The sequence below is a fragment of the Chlamydotis macqueenii genome, chromosome 1 (genome assembly GCF_036417535.1).
Source record: "Chlamydotis macqueenii isolate bChlMac1 chromosome 1, bChlMac1.mat, whole genome shotgun sequence".
NCBI lineage: Eukaryota > Metazoa > Chordata > Aves > Otidiformes > Otididae > Chlamydotis > Chlamydotis macqueenii.
Window position 1 is genome coordinate 57,289,248 of NC_141556.1, and position 22,120 is coordinate 57,311,367.

General features: G+C 47.3%; 1 protein-coding gene across 1 annotated transcript; it reads right to left on the reverse strand.

Annotated features, from left to right (window-relative positions):
- Positions 1–1,700: 1,700 nt before the first annotated feature.
- Positions 1,701–20,017, reverse strand: CYTH4 (cytohesin 4). Its single transcript, XM_010117110.2, has 13 exons — positions 19,918–20,017; positions 14,007–14,089; positions 11,551–11,651; positions 11,228–11,294; positions 8,837–8,955; positions 8,374–8,454; positions 7,620–7,732; positions 6,904–7,052; positions 5,090–5,201; positions 4,566–4,642; positions 4,119–4,190; positions 3,139–3,293; positions 1,701–2,824 (listed from the first exon to the last, which is right to left on the reverse strand). Exons 1-13 carry the CDS (start codon positions 19,934–19,936, stop codon positions 2,752–2,754), a joined length of 1,221 nt encoding a protein of 406 aa, XP_010115412.1. The 5' UTR covers positions 19,937–20,017; the 3' UTR covers positions 1,701–2,751.
- Between the last annotated feature and the right edge of the window lie 2,103 nt (positions 20,018–22,120).

A 22,120-nucleotide genomic window follows, 5' to 3' on the forward strand; every position in this document is an offset into this window, starting at 1 on the left:
AGTACCTGAGGAGCTCTCTGTGTGTCTGTGTGCCTCTGTGTATGAATTCATGTGGGTGGTGCTGCAGCTGCCCTCAGCAAAGGGAATGTGTGGTGGTGGACAGCAACACATGCCCTGGTTGTACAATTCTAGTTGCACAAGTCATTCCCATCATAAATCTGCAAGGGCTCCAAGCATGGCTGTCAAAGCACACAGATAAGAGTGGATGGTTGTTTTATAGACCTGTCCTGAGACACTCTGGCCAATACCAAATGCACTGGTATTCAGTAGCCACAAGGTCAGGGATAGCGCTCAGTGAGTGATCACGTTGCGTTGCTGATGGACAACACCAGGTACCATTGTGTGCACACCACTGAAGAGATTTTGGCATGGTATAGCATGGAGTCTGCAATTGAATTTTCTGTTCTGGAGCTAAGGAAAGGCAATGGAAACTCAAACTTACTGTCTCCCTATCTCACTCTCTAGGAGAGAGGAAACCTGGTTCATTTCCACCTGACTCTTGTGGTTAGTTTGATGGATGGAAATGACACAATTGCCTGTCTCCGTGCATTGTTTTGCCTCTCACAAGCTGTCCTTCCCACCCTGTCCCCACTAGGAATAATTCTGCTCTGTAGTGCATGGGTATCAGGGGGGAGAAGGGAGGGGAAAGGACCTAGCCAGCCTGAAGAGAATTGCAAAGATCTGGGATAAGGAGGGACCGGGAAGAGCTTGGATAGACACTGCTGTCATAGGAATGATCCAGGTAAACTCTAGGAAGGGCTGGGCCTGGATTTCCCTCACCCAGGACCAGACTGTGGGTAGAAAAGAGACTCCAGGCTACAGTTTGATGGCTTTTGATACACGGAGCATCAGCCTGAGAGGCACTAGAACAGACATTTCTCACCCAAGTCCTAGGCTCTGGGGCATCTTTTATCAAACAACTGCATATTTATATTTCTCGTACATATCTTGGAGAGGTTGCCAAGATAAAAGGACAGATTCTGAGTTCTCCTCCCTCCTCTGGACATGACCCTGCCTCCCTGCATTGAACCCAAAGCAAAAGTGAGTGTGTGTGTGAGCACACGTGCTCCAGAGCAGTGGGCAGCAAACTCACTCCGTATCACATCAGTGACAAAGAGATTCAACGCAGGAGACATTTGCAGGCGCGAGCAGTACAAAACCTTCATGTTCCTTCTCTGGGGTGAGCACGTGCTTCAACTCTGAGATACACTCCCTGCCTCTTGAAATTAATTCAACATTCCTGTGGCTTGGGCAAAAATAACTAGAATGAATAATTGGGCTGTGCTGGCCCTGCTGCAGATTGCCTGGTAGACAGAGCCCTCTGCAGGAAGGAAAAATGCAGAAGAATGAGACAGGACCAGTGCTTACTAGAAGAGACTGGAAAAATAACAGAAGAAATAGCAATAGGTTAACACATCCCTTAACCTTGCAGGTGTAATTGTCTCTAGCAAGCCTCTGGTAACAGCCTCCGTGCTGCTCCCAGCTCGCAGTGTTACAGGTCCCGGCACCTTTCCTCTCGTCCGGTTACCTTCTTCTCCCTCCCACGCTGCCCAACAGCTGTCTGCTCCTGCCGCACGCTCAGCCTGCCTGTGCTCTGGGCACAGCGCAGAGCTCCGGTGGTGCTCAGGCTGCTTCGGTAGGCTTCTCTCACATCCTCTGCCTTTATCACTAAAACAATCACGTTACCTGGAGTTTTGGGCTTGTTTCAAGCACTTTTATGTCTTTCTTTACACAAGAGACAAAAAAAACCCAGACTCTAGATGAAACCAAATGTGTGAAGATAGCAATGCCTCTTTGTGTGCTTGTGCCTCTGGTGTGTATGCACCTCCAATTTTTCATGCCTTCTGGCTGCAGGCCTTTCAGATACAAAGCCCAGGCCTCTGGAGTGGTACAAGAAAGCAACCTTTGCTGAGGACCCGTCAGCCAGGAGGAGAGCTAGTGTTTGGGTTTCTTCCCGCGGGAGACCTGTGGTGGTCTCTGAGTCTCAAAACAGAGAGACTAAAGACCCAGAGCCACTTTCCTGGTCCCACAGCCTCTCTACACTCAGTTACACTTTATCTCCTCATCCAACATCTTTAACTTTCTAAAACCTATGACTCAGCTACAGAGCAGGGACTTCCCAGGATTACAGCCCTCACAGCTATAGGAAGAGGTAGAGAGGGCTCTTTTCTGAGCACATGGCTTCTTACCTTCCTTTGGCCTCTGGTTTCACAGTGAGGTCTTAAATATCTGCAGCCCCTTCTTCACAACCACTACATATCTGTTTGTGGAAAACAAACCACTGGGGCTTTTCTGCTCTGCAACTGACTGTACCACACTTGGCTGCTCCAAGAGCATCTATATGGTTCCTCACAGAAAAAATACCCAAGGCCTGGTTTGATGGCAGGAGGAGCTGGAGGTATTCTAGAGACATTCTTGTCTCCCCTCAGATCCTCTCCTAAATGCCTGGGGCTATTTGGGAAAACCCAAAAGGTCAGTTGCTTTACATTGGACAGTAAAGTCTTTACATTTGGACATGGAAAACACCATGCCTGCAGTTCTGACAGTCCTCAGTGGATTGCACCCTGTGCCTCTGCCTTCAGTTTGGAAAGGGAAGAAGCAAATCCGGCAAGTTGTCCTGTCAGTCATCTTCCTGCCAAGTGGGAGGCAGAGGGAACCAATGCTCCCAAATTTCTTCACTGGAAAAACCCAGCATGGGAGGGAAGCTGTCCAACAACTACATCTTCCTGCTGCCAGTGACCAGGTCAGGGCTCAGTTTTTGCTGGCAATCTTTTTCTTACGGGCAGAGACCAGATCATAGAAAGGATCCTGTGTGATGCTGGTCCTGGAAATAAGAGGAAATGAGAGCAAAAGTAAGAGATTTAATGCTGCAAAGCAGTACAGGCAACCTAACTGAACTTGCACTGAGAGACCACTCACCAAAAGGTAGGACTGGAGATCTGCAGACCCACCGCAGAGAATTTAGCTGTGGGTAGAGATTCTCCAGAAGGGACCTTGAAACAATTTAAAGTCAAGAAGTACCAAAGTTGCTAAACTGCAAACATTTCTTTCCATCCCATTTTTGAGACTCTAGTAGTCAAATAAACTGTGACCATTTGTCCCTGGGGCAAGTTCAGGCCTCCATTCTGGTCTCCTCACCGTATTGCCTCAATCCACTTGTCACGTTCTGCTGGTGTGGCTGCTGAGATCTTGTAGGACTGATGCTTGCCTTCAACAACCTTCCCATCCCCATCTGTTTTGCAGGCTTTGATCTTCTGCCCTTTGCAGTTGGGGTTGAAGAGCTCAAAGCAGTTCTGTCAGAAAGGGAATAAAATGGAGCAGTAGGGAAGGACAGGGTGGACCAAGGAAACTTTGCTGCCTTCAACCATGGGTGACAGGCTCAGAGAGTTTCCAAAGGGAAGAAGAGCATTCTATCTCTGAAACACAGCCTTTCCTTCCACACTCCAAGAATCCCCCCGTGAGTTAGATCTTCAGGCCAGCTCTCTTAGGTAAACACAGCCCTCCTATGAAGGGCTGGACACTAGAACAGGCTTTATGGAGCAATGAAGCATCAACAGTTATCAGAAGACACCTTCTGAGATCAGCCACTCTGCTCCACTTATGAGGGTGTCTTCCCCTTTCAAGTAGATGCAACATCCTCTCTTCTGTCTGCCACCAGACATGCTGAAGGTATGTCCTAGAGTCATGCCACATCAAAGAATGGGTATCCATAGAAGATGCACAAAGAGTATAACTTCCTGGGCAAGTTTCCTAACACCACAACACTGTCTGGTCTACCTGTGCTGTAACTCATTATGGAGAGTCCTGAGGAGAGAAATTGAACCCGCATCTCCTGTGCAAAATGAGTTGGGAGTCTGCTGTGTGCACTCATCTCTGTCCCCCTACACACACACAGACAATGCAGCCAGCCAAAGGATAGGTCTCCGTTCACCCTAGATCTTCCCTGGTAAAATACAATCATATTTAGACACCATCATGTTTAGATGAGAGGGGAGGAGGCAGTTTGGAATGGCACCTTCCCTCTGAGAAGCATGGTAAAAATAGGATGTGTGCACCCTCTCTTCCCTCTGACCCTGTGGGAGCCAATGTTGGCAGAATACCAAGCAATGGAGACTTACTGGTTTTTTGGGATCATCCACCTTCTGGACTGATAGGTTCTCCAGGGGGATAATGCCCAGAGGCTCTTTGTCCTGAGCACAAGGAAAGATGAATTAACACCCAACATGCTCCCCACACCTATGCCACTATTTACAGCCTCTCTGATTTCCCAGATGTGTGCCTGTGTTGGGGAGACAAGGGCAGTGTGTGCCTGGGGAGACCATCTCCATTTACACAATGGGGAGCTTAATTGACAGGAGATCACAACAGTAGCTGCAGTATCCAGCCTTTCTCCTCTTCAAGAGCAGAGGTGAGGAAACAGCACAGGAGAGAAGGGAGGTCTGAGTTCAGTCTACAAGCACAGGGCTGAAAGGAAGAGTTGCCCCCCCTGCTCTGCTCCTCCCTGGCTCCTCAGAGGCTCATGACCACCCAGGACACAGTTTCACAACTGGGAGTTAAGCCTTTACCGTGGTATATTCAAAGTAGTACAGGCAGTTATCGGTCAGAATGAACCAACGGCGTTTCCATGTTTTCACACGTCCTCCTAAAGACAGTGAGGTTCAAAAGCCATTAGTCACACACTCGGCCATCCTTCCTGCCTCTCCCAAGCTCCAGACATGCACACACAGGGATACCCTCCCAACTCTCCCCATAGATCAGCCCCAAGGAGGCAACTCTGGTGCTCACTGCTGATTGTGATTCTGTATGGTGGACATGCACACACAGGGAGCCAGTTTTGCTCTGCTGGGGCTGGGAAAGGGGACGGGTGAGGGATATCTTTCTGGGTCCTTTTCTGAGCAGTTAGAGCCTGCAGGAGAGGGCTGAGAGGAGGGAGCAGGTGGCTGCTTTCAACAGCAGATGTCAGCCTCAGCCCACCACAGCAGACAGGAGGGAAGGACAGTGGAGACGCTGGTGGGTTCTTGGGGGAGATTTGTGGTGGGAGGCAGCTGGGCATGGAATTCAGAGGAGCTAGGGTAATCCTCCTCCTTACCTAGTTTCAGGAGCCAGCCCTCATGGTTGGGGTTGAAGAAAGTATGTGTGAGATCGTTCCCATCATCCTCTGGTATGGAGAATGGCTCGTTCTTGATGCTGTCAAACAGATTCTGCTCCAGAGCATTGGTGAGGGAAAGAGAAAGAAAGAAAGACAAATTTCTGACAAAGCTTGTACACAACCCTTCTAGGTCCATCTGTTTCATCACTCTGTTTCCACAGGAGCAGGCAGGTGAATGGAGAGGGGAGAGGGCAGTGAGCACTGGGAGGTACAACAGCCCTCAGTCTACACCTCACAGGGTCTCATGGGGGATCACCAGCTCTTTTCTGCTTCCTGTATCAAAAAAGAGACCCAATTTGGAAAGTCACTGGTACAAAAGTGTGCACCCACATCAAGAGAGGCTGCAGTGACCAAAGCCCACATGTCACACGAGTGCTGCTGTGGGTAATGCTAAGGCACTGGGGAGGGTACGACACAGCAAAGACTGCAGCCTCATTTAAGCCCGAGTTGGTGGTACCAAACACTCTGCTGAGAACTTGTGTGTGGAGATGAACACACATGTCTACGTGACCACAAGGAGACACATTTCATAGATCCAGGCTTTGCACTTTGCACTTTTTGCACTGAGGGAGACAAAGGGTGACATTCATAACAGCAGAGTGACAGGGAGGCAGTTTACTAGCTTTCAAGGGATACAAAAATGTTGCTCATATCATTGGATTTGTCATCATTTATTACACAAGTCCCAAATCAAGAAAAAAAAAAGAAACTACAGGGTCCTGCAACTTCCCTCGAATTGCCTGAAACAAACAACGCTCTGAAGAAAAATCTAAAGCCTTTACCCTGAGGGGATGCTGCTCTGTAAACTCAAGTGTGGGATGTAGGCAGCTTCTTTGGCACAAGACACAAGTCATTCTCCCCAGGTTGGCTGGGTGGGTCTAGACCCATGTAGGCAGGCTGCCCACCTCTACCTTGCCTCATAGGGCAGGTCCCATGCCTCATGAGCCTTTGGGAAAACATATCTCCAGATTTGCTAATGGATGCATCCCTGTCTCTGTTCCCTTCCTTTGCATCTTCATCCTCTGGGATCAGAGACATCATGGAGCTGTTGAGAGTATTACAGATGCTAGAGGAGACACCCTGACACTCATCTGGGTCTTGTTGGTTCTACTCACTCAAAGATATATCCTGGTGTAAGAGAGGTTAGGCACTGGTGTACTGGCTGATGTGAACACTGGAGCCAGCTGAGACATTTAGGTATGAACAAGGGGAAGGAATTCATAATCTGGGCCATGGTGATGTTGTCTCATACACACAGAGACACACAAGAAACAGACAGTTCCCTAAGGGGCTAGAACTCTCAAAGCTGTCCAAAAGAGTCAGGTGCCCAGCAAGCTCCTCCAGAGGTGGGTGCGCCATTTGCATAGCCTCATACCTATGTGACACACAGACACCTGCAGCTCTTGTCTTCTTCTCTCACACAATTACAGTATCTGTTCCTCTCTCACCTGGACACACTTAAAAACATAAACTTTGTAAATCTATACTGCTATTCCCCGAATGTCTCCAGCCCTGTCTCTCTTGCTCCAAGCCCTCATCAACAAGCACGTGTACAGCCCCTCTCCAAAGCAGCTTACACGTTTTCCAGCTTTGCTTTTGTACATACTGCCGTCTTTCCTTGTGCAGCTCTTTCCCTTGTATGGCAAAAGATCAGTAGGCTTGTATTACACTGAGACCTGTGGACCTTTGCTTCTCAGTGGACCCCAAGCCAGAGAGAAAGGAGGCACTGATGGGAAAATGGGAGGTCTTCTTACCTTCAAGAGCGCTTCTGGCAGATCTCCTCCATTGTCAATGCCTCTGTTGATGGATACAAACCTTTCAAAGGCAGGTTTGTCTTTCACATTGGGGTTGTGCAGGCTGGTGTTAAGCATGATGATAGAGAAGGAGAGTATATAACAGGTATCTGTCAATGAGAAAGAAAATCTGGATGGGTGGCACTTGTCTTGATGGATGGCACTTGAGGACAGATCAATCCACACCCTAACAGGTGGCTTGGTTTCCAGTCACTGGACAACAACCTCATCCCCTCTGCTGTAGGAGGAAAAGGGAGATGTGCCCTCTGCTAGGAGTAAGAGAGACAGACAGGCCTAGAGGAGAGCCTTCCCTCAGGGAAATGGGGCAAGCTGGGTAGATCTGGTCTGATAACGGCTCTGCCAGCAGGAAAGTTACTACAGACCTGTGTCTGTCAGTGCTGTCCTTGCTGCGATTAGATATACTTCATGTGGGGCTGGGACCACTTCTCAAATCTATTGCCCACGGGGATGGACTGGAGCATAGGAGCAAAAGGAGTACAGAAGACCCTCAGCCTATTGAAAAGCTTCACAGGAACTGGGCTGCCTCCTTCATTTTAAGGGGAAGCATCCAAACTTCCAAATGATGCTCTCTGTACTGTATGTATGGACAAGGAAGGATCTTCTCTCTAGCAAACAGTGGAGCTCAGCTTTACAGGCCGCCTTCTCCGCATAACTACCTGTGGACTGGAATACTCCTGGGTTACACTTGCAGTACTGGTTGGCAAAGGCCTCCATCATCCGGTCAATCTTCTGCGCTTCCCCAGGCAGCCGGAAGCTCCACAGGAACTGTCTATCAGGAGCAGAATGCCAGAGAATTAGTGCAAGGGACATTTATCCCTTCCCTCAATCCATGGGACATGATGAAAATAAAAGAAGTCAGCCCATCACACCAGGGAGACAACACAGTGCATGAAGGAGGAGGTCTTCTCTTCTCTCTAGAAATTGCCTAGGCTTATCAGCCTCAAACACACTAAAAGGAAGAAGCAGAACTAAGCACCCTGGGAATCATGGTTCCTCTTCCCTAATGAGGGCCCTGCAAGGCAGCAGAGACCTGAAGAGAGAGTCCTGCCAGGAGGTTGACCTATAAGAAAACAAGAAGCCCTAATGCCCTAAGACATAGTCACTTTGTCACTGATGTAATGGGCACTGTGGACAGACATGTTTCCTGGTGCAAGAAATGACTTGCCACATCCCCCCAAGCACCGAAGCCATGATGACCCACCTTGCTTCCCCCATCTTCTCTGCTTATGACCAAGGGATCATGAAAGAGTTCCCCCAGGAACAGAGCAACAATCTTGGAGCCAACACATGCAGCAGGGACTTGGGAAGTCCCATTTCAACCCAGGAGGGCTTCACAACCTTCCTGGGTGGTAAGACCCAGCGGCTGAGCAGGCTCCTGCTCCATCCCCTGCATCCTGCATGCCCACTTACCTCAGTGCCTGCACCAGGTTGAGGTTAGCAAACTGGTGACATGCCACAAAGGCTTGGAGGATCTGAATGTTTGTGGGGTCCCTGGGAGAGGACAGGGAGAAAAGGTCAGAAGAGAGCTTTGACCCTGCCCAGTTTGGGTGCCCCATGGTGTGATGACATGCACCTGGCTCCATCCCAGCCTCCACTTCCCCTGTGACCGATAAGAAGCCAGGATGCATGCTCTTGTCTGGGAAGACTGACCCCATTACAGGCTGGAGGGCAGGTAGCCATACAGCCAGCCTTAGCCCACTCCAAAGGGCCCCCTCCCCAGGGTGTACTGCCCACCCAGTCCACTGCAGCTTGAGGTATGTTCAGTCTTGGGAACTCACTGAGGTTTGCCAGGGGTCATCTAAAATGGTAGTTGAGAGGGGCCAGGCAGGACAGGGCCTCCAAAGGGCCTCCTCATCCCAGCTGGATTGCTCACCTCCCACCCAGGTAGTCCCCAATGGCTGTCTTGCTCAGGCCTTCACCCTTGTGGAGGAATTTGGCGATCTCCTGCAGGTCTGAGGACAACACCTGGTGCTCAGTCAGGTACTGGATCCCCTAGGGAAGGAGAAGGAAGACAGTAAAATAAGACAGCTCTGTGGGCAGATAAGAAAGTAGGACCCCAACAGTCTGACAGCAGCCTTCCTTGGCTTTGATGATGTTGCCTCTGTTACTCCCCAGCCATGTTCTCACCCTTATTCCATCCCTCTTTAACTACCTGTGGGTCAGTCCCACTTCCACTTCATCCCTAGATTTGGACAAATGTGTCACTGGGATGGAAACTCAAGCAAACAAAAAACAGAAGTGTAGGTTAAAAGTCCAAAAGGCAGGTTGATTTAAGGCAATCTAAGTATCTTAGTGTTCTCTTCCCAAATGTATTTTTTTTTCTGAATTAACTTAACTTACAGAAAAAAAAATGTTAGTTTAAAAAGAGACATAACCAAAAAAATGTACTCAGACAAAAACATGGGCTTGAGACAACTCAAAATTATTTTTTTCTAAATTTTCTTCTATGTCACAGAACAGAGAAGTCTACAATCTCTTCAGGTCCATCCTCCCTAGCCAGTAAGGATGGGGTATGGTTTTTTTTGTGGAATATAGAGGGTCTGAGCTGGACTGTGCAAAGAGTGAACCCTCCATTTTAGAGGGAATTTAATGATTTTCAAAGTCACAGAAAGTTGAGGTTTTGTTCAGATTCTTAGCAATATCTAAAAACGCTGCAACTCTCCAGACCACATTGCAATTCTTCTCACAAAATACAATAAAGGAATGAAAATTGTTTTAGATCCATCAAAATGTTCTACTTCAACAGAATCAATTCACTTTGCCTTGTAATATATAAGAAACTATTTCTAAAATGCCCCAAAGAAAAAGCAATTTCAAAAGAAGAAATTGAAATGTTTGTGAGATTTTTCCACACTATTTTCCTTTCTTTTTCCCCGGATGGAATTTGGGTAAGATGAATTCAATTTTGCAAAGCCTTGTGGTGACAATAGGGCTCCATTTTTCAGAAGAAAATATTTCTCCCAGAAGATTTTGTTCAGCTGGATTCCTAATGCTTAGGAACTTGCCCTGAGATCTCGGAGATAGGAACTCATTTAAAGTATCAGCATTGCATGGATGAAGTGTAACCTTAGCAAGGAGGGGCAAAGAAAGTTCCTTGCATTGCAGCATCTGTCAGTCTATGGCAGGTAGCAAAAGGGAAGCAACAAACAGAGATCTGCATATTCTTATTCTGAAGTAAAAACAATATAGGCACGTAGTATAACATTTCGACCAGGCTGATCAGCATTGAACTAACCAAGCTCAAATGGTTTGGGGTCAGAACTAGTTCAGGTATTTCTGCACAGCATGCCACAATGCCATAGAGAGAGATCCCTCTGGGGCCTCAAACCAAGTTCAGACGGAAAGACAAAACAAAACCTGCTCTCATGCAGGCTGTAAGTACTGATATCACTGCTCTGAGACAGCTCCCACTGGCACAGGGATGTCCAGGGGACTGGCAAGCACTCCAGCCATGGTGCAGACTCTAGAGAAAAGGCATCTTGAGGGCCTCAGTAAAGCAGAGGAGGAAACATAAAAAGTTGTCACTCAGACCCACAGCTACTCAAGATGCTAGCTGTGGTGGTTAGCTGACAGTAAGCAATCGTTCAAATGCAGCGTGTGGTTTTCCTTATAGAGCTCAAGAAAATGGTCCACCGGTGAGGAGGAAGGAAGAGGAAACTGCCTTTCTCACATCTTCTCTACTTGATCATGATGATTTTAGAGCTTTCTGCAGAGGGCTATGGAGTCTGGACCCCACTGGTTAGAGTCCCAGAAAGTGGAAAACCTGGATTCACTCCACAATCCAACCAGTACTACCAAAACCATTTCCAAAATGACAGAGGCAGCTAGTCCCCTTCTGTTGTAAATGAATCAAGAAACCTGACACACTCTCAAACACCTTCTTACTTCACACTCGTCCATGACATTATGGCAAATTCTTATTCTCTCACAGGCAAGAAGACCTGGGCCGAAGGAGATTTAGCTCTTTTGATACATTGGCAGTGTTAAACCATCCTCCCTTTATTTCTCTTAGTTTTAGGTTGCATCTGATGGGATGGCCTACAGGCACATGACAGAGGGAGGCAACACAGCTTGGTCATATCAGAAGACATTATTCAGTGACAGGAAGGAGGGTGCTACTAACTGCAGCCTTAGTGAGGTAGGAAACCAGCCCCGCAATCCCATGCCGTAGTTCCTTTGGCATGCGTAGCTGCAAGTGGACCAGTAGTCAACAGAAGCTCTTCCTCCCAGCTTTCTCATCATAGGTGGAATATGCAAATCCTACCTTTGCAGGGTCCATGTTGAATTTCTTCCGGCCCAGGGACAGAACTTTATCCCTCTGTGACAGTTTGCTGCAAACATGAAGAAGAAGGAAAGTCAAACTTAGAATAAAGGGCCACGCTTCATTTCACTCACAAGGTAAGTCAGATATCTCAAAGACAGGTGTCTGACTCTCCAGGACTAAAGAGAAATCTCAGAGGAGAGAAGAGTATTCCTGGCCTCATTTTCCTGTTCTTGTTGTGATCCAAATCCTGTCAGTGTTTTTGTTTTCTCGAGATCAAGAGAGAGACTTCGTCAACAAAGGAATACCCATCTTGTACCACTTGCCTGATCTGCTCCTCAGGATTATTGTCTGCCTTTTGCCTTTCCTCTGCATTTTGGAAGCACTCAATCTCTGCAAACACTTCAGCAATCTCTTCCTTCAGCTTCTGCAAAAGAAATATCAGGAGGATAAAGGTGATGGAGGGGAAAACAGCAGACACATCGACAGCATGTCTTACTTTTTCCCTCAGTCAAAGGCAAAGGACAGGTCAATGGTCACAACCAACCAAGGATGCCTATGAAATAGGCACTGCTCTGGGGTGATCCTGCTGGATTCCAGCTGAAAACAATGGGAGAGAGGGGCAGAAGGGTGTTCTCATGTCTGTTGTCAATCAAGGCTGGAAAATCAAGCTTAGCCCGTGTGGAGAGTCAGAGAACTCACCCCAGTGTTGATTTCAGTTCCCCAAACAATGTCAGATGTGAGACTCCTTCCATCATGCCCATTTCCTTCTAGCTCTTATTTTGCATAGCCCTGCTACACATTCAGGAAAGGAGAAGTGGAACCAGTAATTGTGAGGTCAATACGAACCTGAAATGGCCACATTGTGAAACATAGTGCTTTTATTGCACCTATCATACAAATACCAGTGAGTAGATACCTGTCTTTAGGTGGAGAAAGAAGAGAGGACGAATGAAAGAAGAGTAATCACTGCCAAATTAAAAAAAAAAAAAAAAAAAAAGCAACCAAAAAAACCCCCCAACTATTGTAGAATTCATTGTAGAATTCAGTTTCCTTTAGGGCTATGACAGATCATTAACTTCTTGGCTGGATATTCTGCGTTACCAAGGAAATTAAGTTGTCTCTGTCTCCTTGTTTCCATTCTGCAGTTATGGTCCCACTCAGAACCAGAATGCATCACAGCTCTCTTCCAGGAATCATCCAAATTTTTTCCCCATGCAAACCAGAATGGACAGAGGAAGAAGGATTGTTTTCTGACAGATCTTGCCTCAACAAGAAGTGAGGATGTGGTCATGATATACACCCAGATAGAGAAATTGTGTAGTTTGTCAGTATCCCATGATTTAATAGAGCTTCCGGATTTCACTTTTGCTCTGGCCTTCATTCTGATCTGCTTCATCAGCCTGCCAGAGCTAGGAGTACTCATTACTAAGCTTTAGGTATTGCACAAATGTAACAAAGACATGATTTTAGCTCTTGAATTGCAAATGTTTATCAGTTTTGTTATTTTATTCACTGTTGTCTTTCGGCAGTGTAACAGGCAAGTCTAGACCCATCCTCTCCCCTCCTTTCTCTCCCTCCACCAGACATCCCCTCAGGTCTTTGTGCTAAAGGTTATTGCAAGATACTTTCTGAAGAAATCCACCTGGGAAAATATCTTTAGTTCTAGTACCCTTTCACCTAAACTCATCCTGCTTTGGTGGACAATGCATACCCTATTGGTTAATGGCTTTGAGATTTGGAGCATGGTTCTGTGTAGTCTAGGAGCTTTTCTCTGTCCATTGTGGGTAAAAAAAAAAAAAAAATAGTATTTCCATTCAAATATCCTGTCTTCTACAGTGCCCATTGCCTATTCTGAAAATTGAAAAGAGAACCACACACAAGCAAACCACATGCATATACATTTACAGCCTCTTTTGCAAGAAGGGACAAGTCACCATTCTGATTTTGCAGCAGAGATGGTGAGTCTGGAAGCCTGAGAAGTGATGGGTAATGTGGCTTAATCCTTTGCTCTACACAAGGAAATACTGCACCTATTCCCCAGGCATCTGGTCATCTTCATGTGGTGGGAAAATCAATGCAAGTCAAATGAATCAGTGCAATAAGCCCCCTCAAATGGGAACCTACATTGCATGGTGGTGGAGGCAGAACAAAATAGAAAGTGTATGGTACATACATCACTTTCAGACATTTTAGGAGTCAGTGCAGAAATGTTTGGGTCTGCTAAAAAAAAAAAAAAAGAAGAAAAGCAGGTTCCACCATGGAAACATGTGAGGAAGGTCCTGCTATCACACCTCTCTAAATAGATGGGATCCTTCATGGAGAACTTGTTAGAGATCCACAAACCAAACAGGAGTTTGAAAAATACAAGGGGATGCAGCAGGTAACTAAGACTGACATGTCATCAGGAGGTAATCAGTAATTAAAAATAACAATAAATGCTGAGCCAGATCCCTGCCACTACGAGTTAGCCATGCTCATTTCGTTAATCCTAAATATGCAATCCCAGCTCATCCCTTCTAATGAACTGACCAGGCTTTCTCCAATATGCCATTAGCTTAGCTGATGACTCCTGCAGCAGGGAGTACCACAAGTTGGATGTACAGTGGTAGCAAATATACCAGGGCAGCCTGAAGGTCAGAACTCCAGTTAGATCATGCCAGAGCAAACATCTCCTGTGCAGGAGCACTTCTACACGGCCTAGACTATTATGTGAAGACACTCCTTGGTGAAGACAGTTCTGAGAAGGCTATGCAGACAGGAGAAACAGGATGTGCCTTACCTTAATATCCTCCAAAAGATCCTTTCTATGCTGCCTGATTTTCTCTATTTCAGCTTCTTCAGTCTCACTCAAGTCCGATGATCCTGAAAGAACAAAGAGATGCCTGCGAGAACAGTACTGGGGACAACATATGACAGGCAAAGCTTCCCCAGCCTCTCAGAACCTATCCTCTCCTAGGGTCATGCCACAGCAACTCTGATTTCTGTGTTCCAGCATCTATGTTTCCTTGCTGTTGCAGCCACTGCACCTCAGCTTTGCCCTGAAAATGGTTCTTAGTCCAGAGCAAGCAGCACAGACCCATATACCTCTCCTAGCAGCCAGACACTGTGCTGGTAGCCTCTTATCTAACCTTGCAGCATCTCATCCTGTCTACTCAACCAATTTTACTTGCTGTGAGCACAATGAAGAGGTCTTACCAAATGCACTTTTGTGGTTTTTATGTCGGTCACCTTTACGTACAAAACCTTTATCTCAGCAAAGCTGTGACCTAAATACTTCATCTACATCCAAACCTCCCATGAAGAGACACTGGCTTCATGGACTGATTCACTACAGCTAGAGTCAGAAATTGCTTAAGAGAGAGAATCAAGGTTTTTCAAGCCTGAGGGCAGGATCTACAGGGATGAAAGCCTTGCTGAAGAAGGAGCATCTGTGAGAGGCTGTTGTTCTGTGGACTACAGACAATGCAGAAATATGAGCAGGCTTCCTTGTAATGTACAGGAAATCAAACAGATACCAGCGGAGCCAAGGAGACCACAAAATGATTCACAAAAGACCTAGAAGAACGCCGGTGATAGCACTGTTGCTAAATATAACCCAGGTGAAACACAGCCTCTTCAGCAAGGAGAAAGGAGGCTGCAGCCCTAGAGAGGCAAAGCAGATGGTAAGCCCCTGGAAAATAACAGAGGGCTCATACAAGGCTGAGAGCACTGGAGCTCCTGGAAGGTCACTGCCAAACTCACAGTCAGGGTCCTTGCTGCACCTAAACACTGCAAGACAAAGCTTCTCCAGGAAGCCAGGTCAGATCACTGGATGTCCTGCTCCAGTGTTTCATAAGTCAAAATCCCCTGGGCCTCCTTGTCTTCCTGGAAAAAGGGGAAGTGGCACCAGCTGCCTTGGAAATTCTCTTAGTGTGGAGCTCACATGCAGAACAACTGCTATAAATATCAATGGGGAAAAAAGGGGAAGGAACCAGCCAAGACAGACAAAAGGAAAAGGGGACAAGGGCAGTCACCTCAGAGCCCATATGCTTCTTTCCTGTCATGACCACAACAGCTCAGAGAGACCTGCCTTCCCCAATCTTAATCTTTCCCCAATCCTCCCAACTGGTTCAGTTACCATGTGCTAAATCTGTCCCATTACTTTTTTCAGGCTCCAGCCTCTCCCCATCACTCCTCCCACTGCTTTCAAGCACTGCATTCCCTGGGGAGAGGATGCTGAGCCTCTGGGAAGAAAGCACTGGGCAAGGAGCCAGCATGAAGCCAGGGCTGGGAAGGACCCACGTCCCCTCCCGGCTCTGCAAGCAGATGACGATCTGAGAGAAGCCGACTGAAGCTGGTCAAGAGGGGAGGAAAACCTGTGGCACCCAGCAGCTTGCAATGGCCAAATCTGCCTGTGAGGGGAAAATAAAAAAAACCAAACAAGTAAGCAAGCAAACAAAAACAATAACAAAAAAAAAAAAAGCCATGCAGTGGCTTTGCTGCTTGTTAGGTAGGTTGCTGACTTCTCCTTGAATGTCAGCTCTGCGCCTGTGAGCAGTGCCTGGGTCTTGTAACTTACTTTATGTCTTCCACCGTTCTGGCATCTGCAGGAGATGAAGCCAGCCTCTCAGTCTCTCCAGCTTTATCTTCCTCATCCCTATGGGGTCTGGTAATTGTGGAATCACTGGCGTGATTCCTTGACAAATTATCACTAGGACCCTTTGTCCTATATTTCTTTCCACAAAAGCACTGTAGCAGGAGATACCTGAGGAACCTCCCCTTCCCCCACCCCATAAGCAAAGTCTGTGGTGTGGCTGGTTGCCCTGCATCAGTTGTCTTGTGTCTGAAGCAGCGTAAAGCAGCCTAAAGCACCTCAAAGAGACGTGAGGCTCTCAGAGGACACCATCTCACCCACATGACCCTCACTGAGGCTGTAAATAACTCAGTCCCCCTTCCTCCTGAACATCTGAAAACCCCAACTCCCAAGTGATTTACCTGTCCAGTTTCTCAGAATGAGAAAAGTGTGGGAAGGACTGTGTGTGGGGAGGGTTGCGGAGAACAAGCATACGAGTCATGGAGAAGGGGAGGGAATCAAGGAATAAAAAACCAGGAAAGGGTGAAACAGTATGGAAAAACATGGTTGGATCAAACTTTCAGAGCAATTTAGACTGAGCTGCAGAGAGTCTTTGTAAGGTTTTCTAAGTTTCCTAAACAGCTTAAGCCCCTGTGATTGCCTTGTGAAACAATTATGAGGTCAGTGCCTGCAAGTTACTCTGCTTCCCTAACAGAAAGCCTAATGCTCTGCTCAGTACTATTTTGAAGCCATTTGTCAATGTTATTGCACACATTGGGGTCTACAGTTAGGGGGAGTGAACACAAAAGGCATATTTGGGGAACCGTCCACAGAAAGGTACAGAAGGCAGCAGAGGCAGCTGGGCAAACAGCAGATGAGGTAATGAGAGCAGGCTGCTTTGCCTTTCCTTCCTTCTCCATGTTGAGAACGAGCTGAATTGGCAAAAGAGAGACACTCAGAGTGACGCATCGCCTGGCTCACTCCAGACACTTGCAGTGGCAGAGGCAATTCATCCCTGCACTGCTGGACTGAGGAACAGCTTCAGCCTTGTCAAAGTCCTCAGTACCACCAAGTTCCACTTCCCTCTAGGGCTGGGTCAGGACACAGATGAAGCATAGCCCTGGTCAGGGTTCTCTGCACAGGGGGAAATTTCACTCTGATGAAGAACATACCATGAAAACACCCCCAGGTTTCAGGGGGATGCTGACAGCCAAACAAACACCGAAGTCTTCCAGTTCAGGCACACAACTTAAAAAAAACTGGCTAGCATCCTCTCCAAAGAGGACACGAGGTTGCTGCTTGGAATTTATTGTCAGAGAGCAAATGTTGAAAGGGAAGCATATCAGCATCACATCTGTGGGGCTTACACCTGCTCTTGAGGTTGCTTCCCACTCTCAGAACAGACACAGACAGAAAGACCTGCCAGCTCTTCGTGAATTGCTCAGGCCTGTATTTTAAGTGCTATCACTCAAAACAGAACAGAGACTTCAATTCCAGTTGTGGTGACTTACGCCCTCAGTCTCCTCATATGGAGGGCAGGTGGGAGTTACCCAAAAACCTGGGTACTCATGTGGCCAGCAAAGAGTACTGTATTTGCTGGTCTTATTTCCCATTGCAAAGGGCTGTGTAGAGCTGTCCAAATGCCAAGCAAGGCCTTCAATCCCAAGAAAAAAATCTATGAATAGGATGGTAGCTTTTGGAGCACAGCGATCAGTGGGAAGTCACCCAGGAGAGCTGGAAGAATGGACTGCAGAAACAGCAGGGGAAGGTTATGAAGAACGACTGCATCTGTAGTACAGTTACAGACCATCCACGTGCTACTCACCCACAGTGTAGCAGCAGAGGTTCAGCTGTCCCATTTGCAAGGCAATGTAGGGCTGTGAGTGTGGCTGCTAAAGGATTCGGGCACCTCCACCCATGGCAACATACAAGCAAAGCAACCTGATGGGCTCCTTCTGCCTGAGTCAGACTGTCTGGTGGTGAAATTTTACCTGAAATTCCTTTTCTTTTTTTTTAAAATGGCTGCTATGTCCTCTCCAGTGCAGACCACTACCTACCCAGCCAGGTACCAGGCTGGTACCAGGCAGATAACAGGAAGCCTTCCAGCTCCTCAATTCCCTCCAGCTCAGGCTGTCTCCCTCCTGTAGCCACTCCACAGTTCGTTTCCAGCTTGTGTCAGAAGAAATTCAATATGTACCTCACACACGTTTAATCTGCACATTCCAGCTGACATTCCTGCTGGACATTCCTGCTGTACGTATGACAACGTACAGTAATCAGGAGAGTTTCCAGCCTCTGTTTCCTATGGCTCTCACCCCACACATCCTAGCACATGAGAGCGTGGTACAAACCTGCTTTCCTATGTCCCAGACACCCAGCTCAAGGATTGGGCATTCTGGCTCTGGGGCCTCACCAGGGCTCCCCAAGAGACATAGGTCTCAGCTGCATGCAGCTGGGGCAGACCTAACAGAATCATTGCATCTCTACATAGGAGTGACTCCAGGAAAAGGTGTATATGCACCTTTGACCTTCAGGAAAATCATGCCACAGCTGCAAAACTTGAAACACATCCAGGGCTCAAAAGCTCACTGGAAACCTGCATCTGGGGGCAGCCTTGACTGCCACGGTAGAGCAACATCAAACAAGTCCACTTTCCCACCCAGCTGTGAAGTGACAGGTTGGGACTGAGCAAACACATCGGTCGGAACTATCATATCTCTTCAGGCATTGCCTGTCTTCAGGCTCTGCCTCTAGCCAGAGCTGAGCAAACCCACGTTGTCCCTGAGCAGGATCTCATTGTGCTACTGCAGTGTGTGACTTTTAAGACATAATTAACTCAGTAACACATAACTTGAGTGAATGACTGTGTCAGACTATCCATTTTTAGAGCCTCAGTTTCTGTGGAATGCACACCCCAAAATAAGTAGCAAAACATGAGGTACCCTCCTCCTCCTGCCCAGCTTGTCCTGCAGAAGCTGTATTCACAGTTGCTTTCAGGTGGCGAGGGCTGGGTGACCTGAAGAGAACCACCTTCACCAACATGCATAGCCAGATGCTGACAAGAGCTCAGCTCCCACAGGTCCCACCAATTTCCCTGACAAGCAAGGCTGGTATGTGGTTTGAGTATGCCCTTTCCTTGGCTAGCCACCTAGGAGCAAAACAGTGCAGAACAGTTGTTGAAACTGGGCACTGCTTTTTTCCCTTCACACTGTACTCTGTATCCTATATGCAAAAGCCTGTGAGGACAGAGAGTCAGATGCAGCAGGGCCATTGCCAGATGATCCCTTTTCTGCCTGGTCCTTGTTCAGCGTATTCCTGTTTGGCTCTCCCTCTCTGCTGCCTTTGCTCAGACATACACTCAGAGCTTCCTCAGCCGAAGGCTAGAAATGTTCAGTCTGGCTGTATGCCCTTTCCCTGCTGAATCCCAACCACCCTATCCACCACCTACCAAACCAGGAAATAAAACCTGAGATCTCTCTCAGTTCCTCAGATGTGGCTTATGTCCCTCCACCCACATCTGCCTTTTGAGATCATTTCAGCACCAGGCAGGCCCACCTGCAGGTCACTTGGAGCTGGTAGAACCCTGATACAGTCATTTTTCTTTAATGTGTACATAAGCAAGAGAGGCACCAGTACCAAAAGCCTTGGAAGCATGTTGCACTGGGATACCCAGCTGCGTAAGAGGCTCCGCAAAGGCAAACCAGCTCCTGGGTGCTGTAGGGAAACACCACTGAGGAGCTTGCAAGCCATTCCAGAGCTGCGTGAAGAGAAGCTCAAGCTTATAGGTGCTCATCCCAAGTGTCACATATACACTTGGTACCTCTGAGTGAGTTTCCAGCTCAGCTCAGGATCACCAGCAACAGACACTCTCAGCACAAAGGCCATTCAAATCAGTGGGAAAATTCCTCCTGATGTGAAAGGAGTTCACTTACAGGAGAGCAAGTAAAAACAAAACCATGACTAATGCCCAAGGTTGCAAGGAATTAACTGCACCACCAGTGGTCTTCCACCATCTTATTCCTCTAGCCACCAGCTGCAGCATCCACTCTAGCTGCTGGGGTTTCATGGTGTGCTCTGCCCTGTCAAACTAACTGCACAGCCCTCACAGAAAATAAGGCAAAAGATGGTCAAGGCTTACCAGTGGGACAAAAGTCCATCCTGAAGAGCACAGTGTCTTTTCAACAAAAGTGTTGTTCCTCCCGGCCTTCTGCTTGTTCAGATGCTTCACAGAACTGAAACAACTCGGAGCCAGTGACCAAGATCAGAGCAGCATTGGGGGGCGGGTTGCCCTGTGACTCCGCCCTTCCTCTCCTGTCCCTCTGACCACATCTCGTGAGCTTGCATCAGTGAAGGGAACTATATGTGCATTCCGCTACAAGCTAACAGAGGCTCCTTGGCTACTTCTGAAATGTAAATCCACAAATGCATTCCCATCCCAGCAGCTTTTGGGGGAATCTCTGAGCGCACATCTGTGTTTGAGGGGACTGAGATGAGCAGTGAGAGCCTGATAGTACCTCAGGCTTTTGTCTGAGATACTCTGAGGAGAGAGGGAGGGGAAAGGAAATTCTTGATTCAGAAACTCATCTGATTTGGGAAGTTATTTCATTTTAAAGGAAAGATTTTTTCCTGTGTTAATTCTGCAGCAGAAGGTAGGGGGATGAACACTCCGAAACTGGAGGGTGGTTATTGGAGGTGAGAAGAGAGTCTTTCTTCTTTTCCCTCCCCAACTGCCCGCTAAGTGACTTATATTCTAAGTAATCCTTTTTTTTTTTTCCCCCACTAATGAACTCTTTTTCTTGGGAAACCTCCTAAATCCAAGGAGGAAAAAAGTCCTCTCTCAAGGTTTAGCGATATTCCTGCCAATGGGAAAGCTGCTCAGATTTGAAGGAACTTGTGCTGCTCTGTTCATTTGTGAGGCAAAGAGGTACCCTTTTTCCTCTGGGTCCTCCACAGCCCCAAAAGGCTGTACACTTCCCCTTAAGTTAGTTGTGTCTGGTTGCCATGTGATTTATGTGGTCAATCTCTGATGTAGGCAATGTGAGAAAAAAGAAGCGTGCAGGAGAGCACCATGTCATGCTAGAAGAATTGGTGGCCATGAATAAATAAGTCAAGGTAAAATTCAAACCAGGTATGACGCCTAAACAGGACTCTTGCCTCCTCTAGCAGGACTGAAGCCATAGAGCAATGACTCCTCTCCATGCATGAACACTTACCTTTGAAGCACTCCACATCCTTGCCTCCTCCACCTGTTCCCATACTCACAGTGGGCCTGGAGCAGGACAGCAAAACTGGTCCTGACTTCTACTTAACTATCTTTCCATGAGACAGCAAGGTAGAGCTTGCGAGAGCATTTCATGTGTAGATAAATAAGAAATGACTCTCTGACTTGTTATGCAGTCGGAACTAGCATCTGTGTACACTTGCCACCATTTAGAATGGGCTTGTGGGAGGCTGAAGGTCCTTGAGTGACTAGGAAAGGAAGAGCTACTACCTTCCCACATTTCCATTATCTGAGTCTGGTCAGAGATCCTCTGGTGAGAATAAATGGCCCTTTAAAAGGCTCGATGCGAAAGGTAGGATTAGCCTGAACACTCTGGCTAAGGTTCATTGCTCTAGGACCATTCAGCCTCACAGAGAAAGACACAGATTGCCCTTCTTTCCTCTCAGTCGCTTGCATTTGCTGTTACCTGTGGTTATGCTACAGGTTCGGTGCTGTTATTGGAGAGGACAAGTTCTCTAATGAATCTCCAATGAAGAGTGGGAGATATCGCAATCCTGGGATGTCAACAGGTGGCAGAAATCCAGAATGGATCCACACAGTCAGCTCTAGACAGGGTCACAAATAACCTGTGATCTTTAGGAAGAGTCAGTGGTAAACATTCACCATTCACTTTCCATGGTCATGGTCAATATTTTCAAAGAATCTAGGAGGTTATTTGGGAGAGATGAAAGGAAGATGAAGAAAGCAATATTTATTAATGCAAATTGATTTCAAACCATCACACACATGTCTGCCCTGACCTTCATTGCACCCAATGTCCATTCTTAAACTTTATCAGAGTCTTGCCTTTGGGTCACAAATTGCCAAGAGCCCACCACTTGTAAACTCAGTTTCCGTCTTGAGATTCCAGGCCACATCAGAGGAGAATTCACTACCCCACAGTCTGCCCCAGTGTCCCACTTCCTGCACTGGGGCTGGGTCCAGCCTATCACCTCCAGTACTACCATCATTTTTTTCCACCCCAAAAATATTGTTTCAGCAGTATTGCAGCTGACATCAAGCAGACACATCAACCTAAAGCACTTCCTTGAAAGGCCTGACCTTGCCTCCCTCAAGGGTA

What these genes read in the sequence shown, in the direction of transcription:
- CYTH4 (XM_010117110.2), bottom strand. An exon ending in GGGGACTACCTGGGTGGGAG is followed by an intron (nt 8,455 to 8,836) that starts GTGAGCAATCCA and finishes GTCCTCTCCCAG; the next exon opens with GGACCCCACAAACATTCAGA. An exon ending in AAGTGGATTGAGGCAATACG is followed by an intron (nt 2,825 to 3,138) that starts GTGAGGAGACCA and finishes TCTTATTTCCAG; the next exon opens with GACCAGCATCACACAGGATC.